Genomic DNA, 16,603 nt, shown 5'->3' on the forward strand with positions numbered 1-16,603 from the left:
GTCTCGGTGCCTGACGTGAAGCAGACCCTCACATGAATCGTACAGTGCAGCTACCCGGGAGCCCTCTGCAAGCTTTGCCTTGGCACGGTCTATGTGGGCAAGCCCAGGCTTGGAGCAGGGCACGTGTCAAAGAGCAGAAGCAAACCGTGACGAGACACCGGGCAGGTCGGGAGACCCCAGCCCGCGGCCGCCATCTCCTCCTCCTGCCTGGCTCTCCCACCCGTGCCAGTTTGGAGGGGCACGGCATGGCTGGCAGCACCCGACTCCATGGAAAGATTTGGACGGGGGGCTCATGGGTAGGCTGGCAAGCTCGTCGGCACCCACCGAAAACACCCACCCCAGCAGGAGCTGGATGGACGACAGGACGTGTTTCTAGAGCAACACACCAAACCAGAGCCAGCAGAACAGTACTTCCCTGGCAAACCGTTGGGCAAAATTCCCTTTTTAACGCTATCAAATGATCTCCGTGACTGTGGACGGCAGGCTGCATCTTCTCCTGCCGCCGCAGACCCCGCCAAGACCAGGAGAGCAAAGGAAGAGGCTCCCCGGAGCTCGCTGGCCTTGGGCTGGGTCAGCAGGCAACGGGCTCGCTCCTCTCTCGTTTCTCACAAAGGGCTGAGCAAGCTTTGGTGTCGTGGCCAACATAGAAGCCATTTTCCAAAAAAACTCCCACATCCCACTCCTGAAACTTGTCTCCTGTGCCAAGAGAGGCCCCTCCCTTGAAAGCCCATGCCTAAAACCCGTCCCCGGCCAGCCCCGGGGTGTCACACCAAATACAGCTCCGCGAAACAAAGGGCAGACGCAGGCTTTCGGGCTTCTTCCTATCTCCCCTGATCTCGGGCTGCAGAAGTCTGGAAATGCCCTTTGCCACCGCCTCGAGATGCTTCAAGCTGCCAGGAGCCGGAGGACCTGCCTGCTGCTTGCTGCCTGCTCGCTCCCGCTCGCCCTGCCCCTGGGAACGCAATGGAGCGGGATCACCGTCTGGAACACGGGGTCCGTGGGGAGCGGGAGTGGGATCCGCCGCGTGCAGGCGGCATCCCGCATCGGCGAAAGGAAGCTTGCAACGGCCAAGCGGCCGGGCGAGAGGGGAGCTCCTCTGCTGCCCGCTCCTCTCGCCGCGGCGTCACGCTTCCTCCGACAAGCAGGAATGCACTTTGTGAATTTGGCCCAGAGGCATCCTTCCAGCTAGAACCCCAGCCCGTTTCCATTCTCCTCGCGTTCCAAACCAGCCTCCAGAGCGCTCCGTCATCCCTTCCGGAGCCGGAGGAACCACGGGGCAGCGCAGCCGCGCTCTGGCTGGTTTTTGGGAAGCCTCTCCCCAGCAACCCGCCGGCAGCCTGCCGTGCCGGCAGCGCAGCCCCGGCCGTCCCCCGCCGCTGCGGTCACTTCGCCACCACTGGAAAAGCATTTCCAAAAAGAACCAAAACTATATATATCTCTCTCTATATATGTATACATACATATATATGTTTATACATACACACACATACGTATATATATATGTATATATGTCTACCTATATATACACATATAGGTTCGAAAGGCAAGCTGCCAAAGTAGAAAACATCGGTTCACCTAGTTTGTATTATGCGTGTTAAAGAAATGAGACTTTTAGCCCATGACATCTTCTTTAAAAATGAGTATTTAAGATCTCCAAAAATTGCTACAGTACAAAAAGTGTTTGTGTGTGTATATATATATTTTCTCTCTACATATATCGTATGTATGTATGCGTATGGAACGGAATGAATGACCCCACCAGAAGAGACGCCCCACTCGTCCTCCACAATGTTTCTAGGCGTTATCGACTGAGCTTCGGCTTCTCGCGAAGTCTTTGCATCGGTACGTGGCACATAATGGTATTATTGGCACAGGTTCAGAGTCACAGTCCGCGTCCAGGCTCCAGGCGCCCAGTCCTTCCCTCTCAGTCCCTCGCCGGTTCCTCTTCCTCCACAGGATTCTTTGCTCGCACATTAGTCTTTCTCTTCTCCAAAAAACGCGCTCTTTGAAAAACGCAGTTACCTATAGGCGTGTTCATTTTTATAAAAATATATTTGGCCCATAGAACGCTGCTCTTTGAGTCTCCTACTGGTAAACGGAAATGGTAGGTACAGGTAACCCATTATTTTTTTATATTTTTTACAGGTTCACCAATGGAATCCTGTTAAGGACAAGAAGAAAAACAAAGGTTAAATCGCGACAGGGCAACGCACCACGACTCGCATCACTTCTCCGATGCCCCCCAGGAGCCCGGAGGCTTCCCCCACCTCCCACCAGCAGCACCGCGGGGTTCAGGGGAGCAAATGTCGATGGCAGTGGGCGAGCATCCCGGGGGAGCGGGGGACGGAGGAAGCGGGGTGTCAGTCACCTCCCCCTGCCGAGCTGCCAGTCTGCATTTGGGACTGGGACCACTACTTCTGCCTCCCCGGAGAAGGGCCAGCCTTGCCCAGCTCGCTCGCCGCCGCGTTTGGCGGGGCAGCCTTCCGAAGGGGGATGCGCGCGCTGGGACAGGGACGCTTTTGGTGAGTGGTGGGAGCGACTAAGAGCCTTCGGTGTGCCCTACTGCGCGCTTCTATCTCCTCGGGGCCTCTTCCAAAGCGTGATTTATTTCTGAGCATGCTTGCATTCTGGAGCTTTTCATGCTCGGGCTAGGAGCAGCGAGTGCTCTGGCAGATGAGAAGATGATGATGAGTACTAACAAGATTTTCTAAAGTTAAAAGCCCTAAAGAAATCAATAGAGAATTGGTTAAGCCTCAAACCCAGAGATCCTATTGAAGTTCCTCTTATGCTATTTACTTGCCGTCTTCTGAAAGACCTCTCCCTACGTAATCTTTCAACCTCTGTGTGAAGACAATTACTCCCCATCATTAGTGTGCGGCCCCTTGCTTCACCTGTATGCGACTGGCTTTATGTATAGTGATACATGCTGTGCCTGAGACCGAGCTACCTGTGTGCGGGCTTTATATGCAGCAGATACATAGTCAGCATATGCAGAAGTGCTGCCCGGAGTGTGCTCATGACATATATGCCCTCATCTACACTATGGCCTCTGACTAGCTGGTCATTAGCATTTAGAAATGCAATACGCTTTCTGTTCGAGGGTTCTTTCTTCAACATTATTTTGAAGCAAGATGCCCAATATATACCATCTCCAAGAACAACGCTGAAGTCTTAATTAGCGAGACAGATTTTACAGAGTCCTTAATCTCCTGCACGGGGGCTGTGTTGGGACTGCTGTTATTCCTCCGAAGGCAAGCCGGGCTTTTTTATGATGACTCATTATCTGTTAATGTTAATACAAACCATTTGCTGTTGTTAGGCAGAACGAGGCCATCACAGCAGCTGCTCGCCATGTTCAAAGCATGGAATTACCATACAATACCATCAATTTTAACTGCCTTGTGCAAAAGCTAGGGTCAGATCAACGTTACCGTACCACCATGATTTTCAGGTCTCAAATCGCCACTTCCCTAACAGCGATGCCGAACATTTGCATAGTTCTGGATGAATACTATTTAATGCATGCATTGCAGGATGTAAAATTTATATTGTATTCCAAATAGCCTCTTTGTGCAAAGTAGGTCAGTGCTTGATCAACCTTACCGATTTTTGTATAATCTCATTCCATGGGGTTTTTCAGTCAAAGAGAACGGGATTAAGGACAAGAATAATGCAAAATCTCAAACTTCATTTCAGAAAGCCCCAAAGCCAGTATGAAATCAAACCAAAACAGCCACAGTTTGCTGCGGTGCCCGGCCAAAAGCCACTCGAGTCTTCAGCAAATTTCACCTTGCGGTTTGCAAAACCAGCGGCCGTTCCTGCCTCCGCCTTGGCGCTGCGTCTCCTCTGTCATCTGCCATGATCGGGGCACAGATAGTTTCGCTTCTCACACCCCCCTGCAGATAGTTCCTCAGTGAGTTGCCTGGCACGAATGCTTTGATTGACCGCTTTACTCTCCACCTAAGCCAGCCTTGGGCGGAGAGGCCAGGTCCTCCTAGGTGCGACATCCATCTACAAGCCAGCGTTCCCGCGGGACCTGACCGCCGGCAGAGGCAATCTGCTGGAAAGCTCCAACAGCTGCTCACCGCCGGCGACGTCGCCCCATCGCTCCCGCTGGCACGGGATGAACGTGACCCCGGGAAACAGCTTCCGACATCTGCTCGCCGTGTAACTCGATGAATTTCACCGGGTTTCCTGACACCACCTCGGCGCTGCCTGCAGCTCTCCAGGCTGGAGACCGTTCCGTGGTGCCGTCCCTTACATCTGCTCCCTGCAGCCGCTCAGCCCAGCCTTTCGTTGCCATCAGCGTCGTCAAATGCCACGCTGCCATTTAGGCAGCACGACGTTTGGTACTCGCACAGCGCTGACGGACTGTAATATGTAAAGTCCCCATTAAACTCCAACCAGCCTCCCAGTGCTCATCTAGTCGAAATGTCTGCACCCCCTCTCTGCCCTGCCATCCCTGTCCCCGGCCACATCGTCCGTCTTCTGTCTCCAGCTCTGACTCTACACGTTCCGTAGTACTGATTTCCTTGTTAGACAGCTATGAGCTGTGAAGGGCCATCAATTAAAACTTGTAAAGTGCTTTGAGCCTTTCCAAGGAGAGAGGTCTCCGGCGCGGAGAGCCCCCCCCTGCCCTGCTCGCCTTGACTGGGGGTTGCTGCTCTCATGCCCCCCTCCATCCTCCGCTCATGCTGAAAGGGGCTGGGAAGAGAAAGCTGCACGTAACCCCTCCAGCCAAGAAGCTCTGCGTGCTCTAGAGCATCCCTCCACCTCTGCTGAGATGCAGCGCATCAACATCGGCTCAGGTCACCTTCAGGCGATGTTGCTGCTACCGTAAAAGCCAGCCAGGAGAACAGCCATCCCTCCAGAAGAGGTGCAGCCCAAAGCAGCTGCGTCTCCTTTTCCACCAGCCTCTCCTCTAGAAACAAGAGCTGGAAAGGCTTCCTCAGTCCCACCGCTCCTCCCGCGCTCAGCAGCATCTGTCCGGTGACAGTACAAGGCAACCGCGACGACAGGGGACAGACTACCAGGGAGCTTACCTCAACACCATCTGCTCTTGGAAGCTTTTACCTTACACAGGGACAGGTGAAACTTGAAATACTCATTTTGTCTGTGGGATGTCCCAGCTGGCACATATGCGCTGATGCAAAATGCTGTTTGCATGGGGTTGCAAAGCATCTTTCGACCGCAGGCTTCTGGGAAGCCGCGGAGAGCCGTGCCGACCGCCATGGGCTGCGGGGCAAACACTGGGCTGCAGGAACAGCCGTGCAGCACTGCCACGCAGAGCAAAGCCCACTCGGAAAACATACACGCTGCGACCTTGGCAGGTCCTCGCTCTAACAACTGTGCCCTGGCAGAAGATGTAGGCAACCATGCACGGGAAGTAGCACGGTGCGGAAAAAATATTAAGCGACCTTGTTGAACTTCTAAAGGATTTGGGTTGACCCCATTTTGGGACAAGGGCAATTTCTCCTGTTATCTGTGCCACGGTGACATTCTTGAGGTTACTCCCCACAGACGGTAGAGTTCTATGGCAGTCACCTGGTTTTTACCATGACATACCACTTAGGCGTGTGTATGCCAGAAATACCCTGGTGCAAATATACACATGCACGTGTACACATGCAGAGAACAGTTTTTGGATTCATCTCACTTTGTTAACATTAATGAAACCAAACATCAGCTTCCAGAACTGTATAAATAATTGAAAGACTGTTACGGAGCTTATGCTCAAGGTATGACTCGGATAGATTTTTCCAGAGCGTGTCAATACGCCTTTTATGGATTCCATGAAAACAGGTCAATGAGAATTTCAAGGATTTAATAAGGCATAATGAACCAGCTTTGAACTATTTAAAGAAATGTATGGAGATGACCAGGGCGCGGTCTTTGGCACAGAGTTTCACAGGACCTTGGGCAGGAGCGGTGGGAATTGCACCGGCTTCCCATAGTGGGCAACAGCCCGGAGCTGCTCATTCTCCTTCCCTCTACGCTTCAGGCACAAGAGCTCCTGATGGCATCCAACTATGACTGGCTTGGGTTTTGTGTTGTTTTGGTTTTTTTAAATAATTTTAAGCCCACGGACAGACATCACAGACTACAAAGCTCACGGTGGAAGAGGTACAGCGGGCTATTGCTGTTTGCTTTCAGCAGCTAGCGTCCACACTTGCTGTTGAGGAAGACCCTGCAGAACCTCCCTGTTCATCCTCCCGCTGCCCTTGCTCACTAATGCCAGCTCTCTGGCCAGGTACCTTGGCACTTTGACCCCCTGAGACAGCAGCCGCAACAAAAGTCAGAGTAATAATGGGAGAACACTAACAGATGGGGAGTGAGAGCCTTTTAAATTCCCTAGCAAAGCCCCTCCAGCCAGGAGAGGCTCTCGGGGGGCAGAGCCGCCCCGGCTGAGCAGCGGGGTCACACCAGTGAGACCCTGCGGGCAAAGACCCTGGTGGGCAGACGGCCGAACCCTCGCTTTCTGCTTTCTGCCCTCCTCCACGCAGGCAGGCAGGCAGGCACACACCTCACCTGGCCTGCCCAGACACAGCCAGCCCCGGGCACAGCCGAGACCATTAACTTTTTATTCCCTTCCATTCTAATCTAATTATATTTCTGTGTTCAATAGCTGAGCATAATGTTAAACAGGCTATTCCGAGCAAGCTGCAGTCAGGGAAGGCTGGAAATTTCATTTACACTGAATATATGATTCATTACAGCAGGGACTTGGGACAGACCAATTAATTCACCTGAGCGTGCAGCTCGAACGGGCACCGCTGCCCCACGGTGAGCTGGCACGCAGTGAACCCTAATTGCTTTTCCTGCCACCGCTATCGGCCGTGCCACCTTCAAAAGCAATACCAGGAGGTGAAAACGGCTCAAGCCAACTCAAAAAAAAAAAAATCCCCAAACAACGTACTGTTGAAACCAGTACAACGTCGTTGTACTCCTTTGGTTGCAGCAGTACCTGAGGCGTGAACCTGGATGCTGGGGACTGCACACACAGGCTTGCAGGCTCGGCTTCCCACAGAGCAAGAAGGGGCATGGGAGCAGGAGGAGGAGGAGGAGGAGGAGGAGGAGGAGGAGGAGGAGGAGGAGGAGGAGGAGGAGGAGGACCCCGGCACCCTCGCAGCGGGAGCATGGAAATGTTTAGGACAGAAAACATCATCAAATGAGCTTTCGGGTACCAATGGAGAGTGCATGTCGGATGCATGACTCTTGAATGAGACAGACCGTTCCTCATGCAACAAGAGGTTAATTACAGATCAGGCCATTTTGCAGCCCGGCAATTACGTTCGCTTATCAAGGTTTTAGAGGTGGGCTGGAACCTCAGGATCAGGCTGAAGCTCAAGGCTGCCCCAAGGACCCTTCCCTCGCAAGTCCACATCCATCCCAGTCCCTGCCTTTTAGCTCAGGCCCGTCTGTAATTCACCTCCGCGGAAAAGCCATTTTGGCACCCAACGTCCCGTCCACGGCGGGAGACGTCTCTGGCCATCCCAGCTGGGTGAGCCGCCCTGCTCGGGTCCGACGTCCCAAAAGAAGGGCGAGCGGAGGATGGCACCAGGCAGGGAAGAGAGCGGCTGCTCGCGGGCAGGGGACGATGGGCACGGGGGGGACACACACGTGATGGACGCGGGGGGGAGCGCGGTACGTACCAGGAAACAGCCCGATGGCGTCTGCCCTGCCCCCAGAAGTCAAACAGGCTTCGGCCAGTCAGCAGGAGATTTCAAACCATTTCTCAGACACAAAGGCCACGGGAATAAGATGCCGGTCAGAAGAAGAGGGTCTGCAGCGAGCAGAAAAAGGGGCTTGCACGTGCCGGTATGTAACACACAAGGAGCAAGCCGAGATGGCCTGCTGCAAAAATCAGCTTTTTTAGAGGGAAAAAAAAAAAAAAAATCTCTGAAGTAATGCTTTGAATGGGCTTATTGGCCTCGGAAACCAGGGTGGTGCAAAGCAGAGAGAGAAGAAGAGAAGGACAGACTGCAATATCGAACGTTTTGGCCCCTGTGCATGAGCACCTTTTGACGCAGCCAGTTGCTGCAGGGATAGCTGACGCCAAATGGCAGCATCTCCTGTCTGCCACCTCCCCGTCTCCCGGGTCCCGCATGGGTCTGCTGTGCCCATCACCTGCACGGGGTCCGCCAGGCTGCCTGGAAACGCACCGAGGCCAACAGGGTCCCAGAAAGCATCACTTGACAGCAGAAAAGCGACGACCCCCTTCCAGCCAGAACAAGGGCACCCCTGGACCGCTTGGGCTAGGGTTTGCATCAAAATCAACGCACGCGTACGTTCAACGAAATGGTTTGAAAATCCCTGCCAGTTCTCTGCCTTCCGAGATCTGAGGAAACCCTGAAAAACGTGAACTAGCAAAACCCCATGCGCACGCAGAAGATGATGGTTAAGAAGATGCCTATCAAGCTGTTGGCTTCCAGGCTTCTGTCCTTCATGCAGGTAGACGTCAGCTGAGGGTGGCACGCACGCCACGGTCCAGCCAGGCTGCGTGGAGCACCAGTGGCTCGTTTTCTCCCTCAAAACTCCCCTCCTGATTGTCCCTCTAGCTTTGGTGGGGGGCAAGCGCTTACGGCGTGGTGAAACTGCACCAGCACCCGGTGAAAGGGCTCTGGGAGCCAGCCCGGGGCGCGGGGAGAGGTCGCTCCTGACCACCTCCCACCCACGCAGGCAAGGGGCACGCAGAGCGAGGGCTCGCATCTTTTACGCCCTGCTGCCAGCTGCTACGAAGCCTCCTCGTTAACGCATCGTTATTTCACACCAGACAAACGGTTCATTTGGCTCTCGCCGCCCGCTCCTCCATTAATCACCCCGCTCATTCGCAACCCAGCAGCTCTTTCGATGCCACTTTAGGAGACAGCACGAACGCTGGAAGATGGATCCAGCAGCATTTACGTGCTGGCAGCAGCAGCGGGCGGGAACTGAAAAACGTGCGGTGCCGAACGCTGCCGGGGCTTGCTGAGATGTTGGGGGGGGTCCAGCCGGCCAACACCGTGAGGACAGGGGCCACCGAGCCGCCCACCCACCCTCATCGGCGGGATGAGAGGTCCGGCGGCCATGCCTATGCTGAGCTATGGGGCAGGCGAGCATCGCGGCTCGGAGAGCCGGAGAAAGGCAGCTCCGCCGTGCACTCCCAGGGCATCTCCCCGGGGAAGAGAGGGGGCAAGCGGACCCCCGGAGCGGGACGGCGCTCCCCAACCCGCAGGGAAACCGCGCCGGCCGCCTCACCTGTTTCCATTGAAGGTCGTTTTATAATCCCCAGGCGAGCGCAACACCTCCTCCGCGTAGACGGGGACGGGGGTCCGGACGCACTCGTGGGAGCACTGCAGCGTCTCGTTGTAGGCGGTGAAGATGTCGAGGGCGCTGGGCACGCGGGCGGGGGCGAAGTCGGTCAGGTTCTGGCAGCTCTCCTCCTGCTGGTCCAGCTTGCGCTGGTGGCTGTTGCGCCGCGGGCGCCCGCTCTGCGCGCAGCTGGGGCGGCGGGGGAGAGAAGAAGGGACACGACGCACCGCGCGTCGCTGACGCTCGGCAGGGGGAACGCGCGCTCCCGGCCGTTAATTGTACATCGCTCGATATTAGATTAGAATTCAGGCACATGGGAAAGATCAGCCGCGATCAAGCAGTCGTTTGGCTCACTTTTTTTTTTTTTTTTTTTTTTTGGATCGAATTTAAATTTTAGATATAAGCTTTTTACCACCAGAGGAATGACTTGGCAAGTCATACGTTTATACCTGCAGGGAATGAAAGCCTTTTTTTTAAGTGAAAAGACAGGTGAAAACAATGGAAGTGAAACCTTTTCTGCTTGGGAAGTACCAAAAGGGTTTAACTTATTGGGATAAATAAGCTCAGAAACCGGTCTGACATGGCAGACACGCTCCCCCTCGGCCAAGGGACGGCTGGCAGGGCAGCCCTGCTCCCCAGTGACTCCACCGGCTCCGGAGGCTCCAACGGGATCTCGTGGCCGTGCAATGCTTGCGGTTGGATACAAAGGAAACAAGGGAGAACGCCAGCTAGCAGGAACCTGCCCTCGATCAGGCTGGTCCTATTTAAGGGTCTAGACGCTGATTTAAGTGAGGTGTCGCTTTTTTCTGAACAGGATTGACAGCGCCTAGCCTAATACTGGAGTTTCGGAAGACCGCAACTCCGAGGGCCGCGGGAGCTGGGGATGCTGGTGCTGCCCGCGGAGGGAGACCTGTGGGACCGGGAGCGCAGGGCTCCCCTGGGAGCGGTGCCGGCCACGCCGGCAGCATCTGCCAGCAGCGGGGCACAGCCTGCTCTGCACCGGCTGATGCAACCGAAAGAGACAGCCACTAAAATAACCGTCAGCTCTGTCACGGCACGTTTGCAGAAGGAGTAACGACAAGAAGGACGCCAGCGTGGCACGCAGCCATCACTCACCCGTCTTGCCCGAGGGGGACAAGCGCCAGCCTAAGGGACGGGGGTCGGGACCGCATCCTGTTCGGGGCTGGGGACTAAGCGTGTGATTTGGGTCAGGTCTGTCATGGAGCTCGCAGCCAGCGCGCAGCCGGCCCTCGCCTGCACGAGCAGCGCCGGAGGTAGCCTAAAAACCGCGTCAAAACCCAAAGCGGTTTGGCAAATGTTAGAGCTGAGCAAACTCATCGGGGTGCTGCTTTCCTGCCTGGGGCGTGTCTGACTGCTGACCGCGCTTGCCTGCAGGTATCCTCTGGGGATTTCCCAACTTCACTTACTGTAAACAATTTCTATGCTACACTGATCACTGTATTCTTTTTTTTTCCCTTTTTGGCTTCAGCATTAGGTTACTCGAGCCGTTCTGGCAAGCTGCGGTCAGCCGGATCAATGATATGGACTGCTCACCACCACTACTAGAGAAAAATCCCAGAAGTGTTTTATAAAGTATTTTCCACGCTCTTTCACCGAAATACTGCTATGATTAGGGAAGTTTGGTAAAATAACTCCTGTCTGAGATACAAACCGGAGCATCACTGGCTGCACTCCCGACACCTCCCCGCGGGCCCGCTCACAGCAAAGCAAACTCCTCTGCAGGGCGAGCGACTCGGCGCTTTCGGCCAGCCGCAACGCTTCGCTACAGCTCTGCCGAGATTAAAATGCCTCCGGAGCCCTGCAAATAGGTTTTCCTCTAATCCCGGGGAGCGAGCAAGCTTCTTCATCAACCCGGTTTTCTAATTTCCTCCTGCGCGCAGGAATCGATTTGCTGCAGCGCCTTGGGAGAGCTTGGGCGGGCAGGAGCCGGCCGGGCTGGAGGAGACTGCCGGAGGAGAGAACCGCCGCCGCCGAGCGCGGCAGCACCGTACGGCAGCTCTTGCACCGGCCCAGAGCCGCAGCCATATTCCTAACACCAGTGACGCTGACCTCAAAGTAGGCCAGTTTCCCTGGGAAAATAGGTAAAGCCACGAGCGCCTGAAGCGAAAAGCTAACCTATTTTGCCATACGCCCAGCCTTGCTGAGAGAATAAACGGGAGCAAATTAAGCTGGAGGAGCGCACAAGCGCTCCGGGGGATGGGGCACGCTTCAAACCGGCGGCATCCGAAGGGCTCCGAAGGTGCCCTTCGGTCCCTGGAGTCGGACGGAAGGTCAGAAAACACGATTGTTGCTTGCTGAGCCATGCCGGCGATTTAAGGAGCAGCAGCAAAGCTGCTTAAGCGAGGCGGCCGAGGAGATGCCACCCAGCGCAGGGCAGGTCCCGGCACCTCGCGGGGACACCGGCCGTGGCCGAACGCACGGCTTTGACCTCACCGGGTGGCATCACGTTGCAGCGACTCGCTCCCGGGGCTGCGATGCGCACGTGTCCCGCGTGGGACTTGGCCGCCCGCCCTTGGCCACGTGCCGGTCCCCAAAGCCGCCCACGCCACGCGGCGAGAGGTGCGGGAGCCGCAGGGGCACAACGAAGCCAGCTGCTTCGACCTCCTCTGGAGGTTTCGGTATTAAAACAACCCGCTCTCTCCCGCGATGCCTTTCAGAAGCCACCCTGGCGGACGCCACGGGCTTCAGCGCTCACGGCTGGAAAGGCGTCCCCACCCTGTCCCCGTCCTCGCGCCACCCCCCCACGCCAAACAGACCCAGGAGAGTACCTTACCAATTTTTTAAGACAAGAGTTGTTATCAGAGCAGCTATGACCATGATGAGGGACACGGTAATAGTGATTATCTGATGAACCGCCAGACCTGCAGAGAAAAGAAAGGAGAGAGAGTGGGGACAGGAGCCAAGGGGGATCCCGGGCAAAGCCCCCCGCCGCGCACAGACCCCCCCGCCGCCTCCTCCTGAGCCCTTCTGCGGCACGGGGCTGTACGCAGCCCCCGGCGGCAGCAACGCAATCCTCTCTCCTGCCTTACATAAAATAATCTTTAAGCCAGGCTTCTCATTTCCTATCCTCTCAAGTATGTTCCTTGTCAGCCCGAATTAGGCACGAAGAACGGAAGAGATGTGAAGACGTATCCCCTCCGGGACGGAAAGGGAAACTTGAGCGCAGCCTTGCAGTGGGTGCAGGATTAACCAGAGATAATAATTACTGCACTAACTGCTGCTCACTTAGAAGGTCGGATGGGCTCATTTTCTCCTAATTCACCTTACACAGGGTATAATTTTGGCTCGTGTATCATTCCTAATGAGCAGTTTGGAAACAAAAGCTTCTCAATGTACAGTATGTTTGTGATTTTGTGCTGCTTTACAGTTGCAATTTCGTAATGAAATGATTTTCCTGGCTGCAGCCCAAGGATGTGCTATTTTTCACAAACAGATGTTGCAACTCCTGATGGATGAGATTTTTAATAAATAAGTGTTAGTATGACAGGAAAACAAGCAGTTATATATATATACATACACACACACACACATATATATACGTGCATCTGGGCAATACACGCGTAGCGCTCCCAGCTTGTGCGCGTGCACGTGGCGAGGAAATCGCTGCTTCTTCCCACACAAGAGCACATGGGTTCCAGTGCCGGCAGCCGTACACAGGCACATCCCTTCCCCGGCAAAAGCGGCTCAGAAGGCGGAAAACCCTCCTGGGAGAGACAGGTCGGGGGCGGCGTGCCCCCGCTGCATCCCGGAGCGCCGCTCTCCACAGGAGCATCCCCCCCGCCACTCCCACGGGAATGCCGCCCAGGGCTCTCCCACTCTCCCGAGCAGCGGATTTGGGGCCACACTGCAGCTCCCCTGCTTTCGGCACAGCGCACCCCACTCTCGCAGCAGGCTTGTGTGAGACTCTGAGCAGTAACCCAAACACCAGGCTGGGTAATTAGGCCAGACGAGATTTATCAGTGTTATTTTAAACCATGGCTCACGCTTGCTGCTCTGCTGCCTTCTCTCGAAGGACAAAAGTTTTGACTCCCTTGAAATTCGTTATCTCGTCTCCCCCTGCTCATCCCCGCACTCCGGGGGTTTCGGGTCCCTGCCCGTGCACCCACGCTGCCGACAGCGCTCATCAAGGGAGAAAAGGAAAAACTGCTTGAGTTTAGCTTGACTCCCAGGGCACAGCTGCCACCTCCCAAGGCATGCAGGTGTTGGATGCCTCCCCAGCCCATGCACCTCCAAAGAACCACTTATCACCCAGGAACACGATGGAAAACGCATCTGGCCTGGGGAAGAGTGGGAAAAAAGCCGTGCAAGGCTGCCGAGACCCATGGTGATGCCTGAGGGGAGATGGAAACTCCTCAGTGTAGGTGCACGAAGAGTTACACTCACCTTTCGAAGGCCAGCTCCAGCACCCAGCACAGCAGCTTCCCAGTTTTCGGGAGCACAAGTGCACATCACACCTCGACCTCCCCTGGCTTTCGGTAGCCCTGCCCACCGGCGCACGTGCCTCAGCACCACACCTCGCCACCTGAGCATCCTTGCTCAAGATCCACCATCATCTCGCCCTTGTTGGTGCTCCCGTGCTGCCCAGGCTGCAGGACCCAGGCTTCACCGCTGGCTGCCTCGGGAAGGAGGCGCGGATCCCCGCTCGGTATGCGGAGACCCATAAAATCCCCGATTTTGAGCAATGAGGCCAGCCAGCGGCGACACCTTTTTAGCGCTGGGGACTTTGCTGCCAGGATGCATCCTGGGCATAAATCAAATGCTCAGAGAAATGTGAGTCTTGACAGTTTAATATAATAAAACCAAGGTCACCTTCGGCGAGTCTGATTCACTACAACACGCCCAGTGCCAAGCACCAGGGTAGCAATCGCTTGCGGGAAAGGCTTCGCTCCCAGCTCCGGAGCTGGCGTGCCGGCAGGGCGGGCAGCAGCCAGCGACCGACGGCACGCTGCCGGCGAGGGAGCTGCTCGGCAAGGAGGGGTGCGAAGGGGATGGGCGCGATGGGCTGGCACCCGCCCTGGCGACCACAAAGCTCTGGCATCTGGCAGAGCAAAAGCACGCACCTCCAGAATAAAAGCGGCAGGGTTTCTAGAAGGAAGCACGCGCCCGGCATCTTCGAGCGCTTATTCCGCTTTGCTGGCAGATATGCTATGGAGGACATCTGGGAGAAGAGCTGGAGGGAAGAGCAGGGACCCCGACTGGTTTTAAGGACGGGATGTGGTCCGGAGCGGGAGGCGGCAGTGAACGTCAGCCACGCCACGGACATTGCTGGCAAAGGGCTTTTCTCAGAGGCAGGACCAAGGAGAAATTACTTCCCGAAGGCCAACGCTTCCGAAGTGCCGTCTCTTTGCATCCTGGCACGGTCCCAGCGTCGGGCCGGCAGAAGGCAAGAGCCCACCCAAACGCAGGGAGGTGCAGAATGCTGCAAACCCCGGGTACTTTGGGGTTCTTCCTCTGCTCCCCAGGGCTTCCCGGGGAGCCATGGGACGGACAGCCGGGACGGCTGCTCGCCAGCCCCCGTGCCCTGGCAAAGCCGAGCGCAGCGGGATGGGATGCGTCAGGGTTATTTTTCTCCCTCGACTCAAGCACCTATTTTGCAAATGACCCATTTCCTTCATTTACTCCCAATTACACTTCAATTGGTTCAAACACGCTGTGACAGGGCTGTGACAAGGCTCCTCCGGAGAACGGCTGGCACGAGCAGCTGCCAGAACAAAGAGCGGGTCAGGGGAAGCAAACACGAGGGCTGGGGACGGGGAGGGTGGGAGGACGGGGAGGACCCGGCACCCACCTCCTCCGCACCACCTCCAGCTCCGGAGGGGTCTGACACCAGGGAGCAGCCGTTGGGCTTCGCGCCCTTGAGGCTTCGAGAACCCGTTCGTGGCTCTGCAGGCTGGGGCGGGGGGGCTCCGGACCGAGAGCCAACACCCGCGGGGACAGCTGGGACAGGCAGGATCGCTCGGGAGATGCCGAGCCCGGAGCTGCGTGGGCTGGCGGACTCGTCCTCCCCCCGGCTGGGGAGATCAGCCAACTCCCACGAGCGACCGGGGAGCCAGAGCCACGTTGTTTGCCCCTCGGCTGCTCCGGCTTTCGTTTCCCATGGGAATTCCGAGGGAAAACGCCACAGGGCTCCCCACCTCCCACCGGCACCCCGCCAGCTGAAGGCGAGGCGCGGAGAAAGACTGCCGGCCCCATGCTTCAGATATTCCTGGAGGATGGTCGCGACAGGAGCCGTGTCCCGACGGAACCAAGAAGCGCAGCCGGCAGCTCCCAGCTCACGCCCGCGCGCGCCGGGTCAGGAGCGACACCCGCCCCGGCAGCAGCCCGGCGCAGCCAGCCCGGCCGCATCCTTCACGGCATCCAATCTTGGAGCAGCTCCCAGTGGGACACTGCCGAAAAAGATAAAAGGAACAACTCTAAAAATAAAATAAAAACAGCCCAGTGCCCGATTCCTTTGAAAACAGAAGCGGCATCGGAAACGAGATCTTCTGCAAAGATGGGAGCCGAGGCAGAGGCGGCAGGGACATGGGAGAACCTAACGATGCAATTAATCCTTGCACTTACGTAATGGGAAAGGCGCAGGCAGAACAGATTGCAGGTGGCTGAGCACTGGGGAGGATGGCGGCTCTTCGGAGCAGGACACATGGATTTTAAGAAGGGCTGGATAATTTTAGACTCCATCACATACATAAGTTGCCATATGTACCAGCATAGAAGAAAGTTCCTTTGCATCGCATATTAATTCTGCACCAGAGCCTGGGGGGATTTTAAGGGGATGGGAGATGTTGTTCCTGGCAGCCTTAACCACAGCGGTGATGGAAAGAGGGAAAGGGACCTGATGGGTCCTGGGGATGATTTCCTGGGAAGCCCTGCAGCAACACCAGCTGCCATAAGGACTAATAGGTCTTTGTTCTTACTTCACAAATGCATCAAATCCTTTCCTCCGGGCCTTCGAAGAAATGTACGGAACTGTACAGAGCAAAACCGAACAGAAATATCCAATCTACAGGAGAAGGAGTTAATGGATGGGGCATCCTGGGAGAGGGGAACACCCCGTCAGGGACACACACTACCCGGGGAGCGAGGCGAGATGAAAGAGAGATGGCTGCGAAGAGCAAAGCATTATTTTAAACACGGCCCTAGGAACCCAATCTGTCTGGAGGAAAGGGACCTGGAGGATAAAATCAATAGCTCATAAAGCCAAATTACCATCCTCCTCCAGTGCGGGAAGCCTCCTGGCACGCGCGTAACTCACAGTGAAAACCTGCACCCCCAAAACACGGGGCAGGCTGCT

At 56.0% G+C, this 16,603-nt stretch overlaps 1 protein-coding gene across 1 annotated transcript in view; it reads right to left on the bottom strand.

The window, feature by feature from the left end:
• Positions 1–1,345: 1,345 nt before the first annotated feature.
• AJAP1 (adherens junctions associated protein 1) overlaps positions 1,346–16,603 on the bottom strand; it is a 39,290-nt gene continuing 24,032 nt past the window's right edge. Inside the window, exons 3-6 of the mRNA XM_075029198.1 lie at positions 12,086–12,173; positions 9,238–9,480; positions 7,653–7,783; positions 1,346–2,161 (exon numbers count right to left, since the gene is read on the bottom strand). Of these exons, the coding sequence (XP_074885299.1) occupies positions 7,711–7,783; positions 9,238–9,480; positions 12,086–12,173 (404 nt within the window). The 3' untranslated portion in view covers positions 1,346–2,161; positions 7,653–7,710. The remainder of the gene's footprint in view (positions 2,162–7,652; positions 7,784–9,237; positions 9,481–12,085; positions 12,174–16,603) is intronic.

This window comes from Buteo buteo, chromosome 5 (genome assembly GCF_964188355.1).
Source record: "Buteo buteo chromosome 5, bButBut1.hap1.1, whole genome shotgun sequence".
Taxonomy (NCBI): domain Eukaryota; kingdom Metazoa; phylum Chordata; class Aves; order Accipitriformes; family Accipitridae; genus Buteo; species Buteo buteo.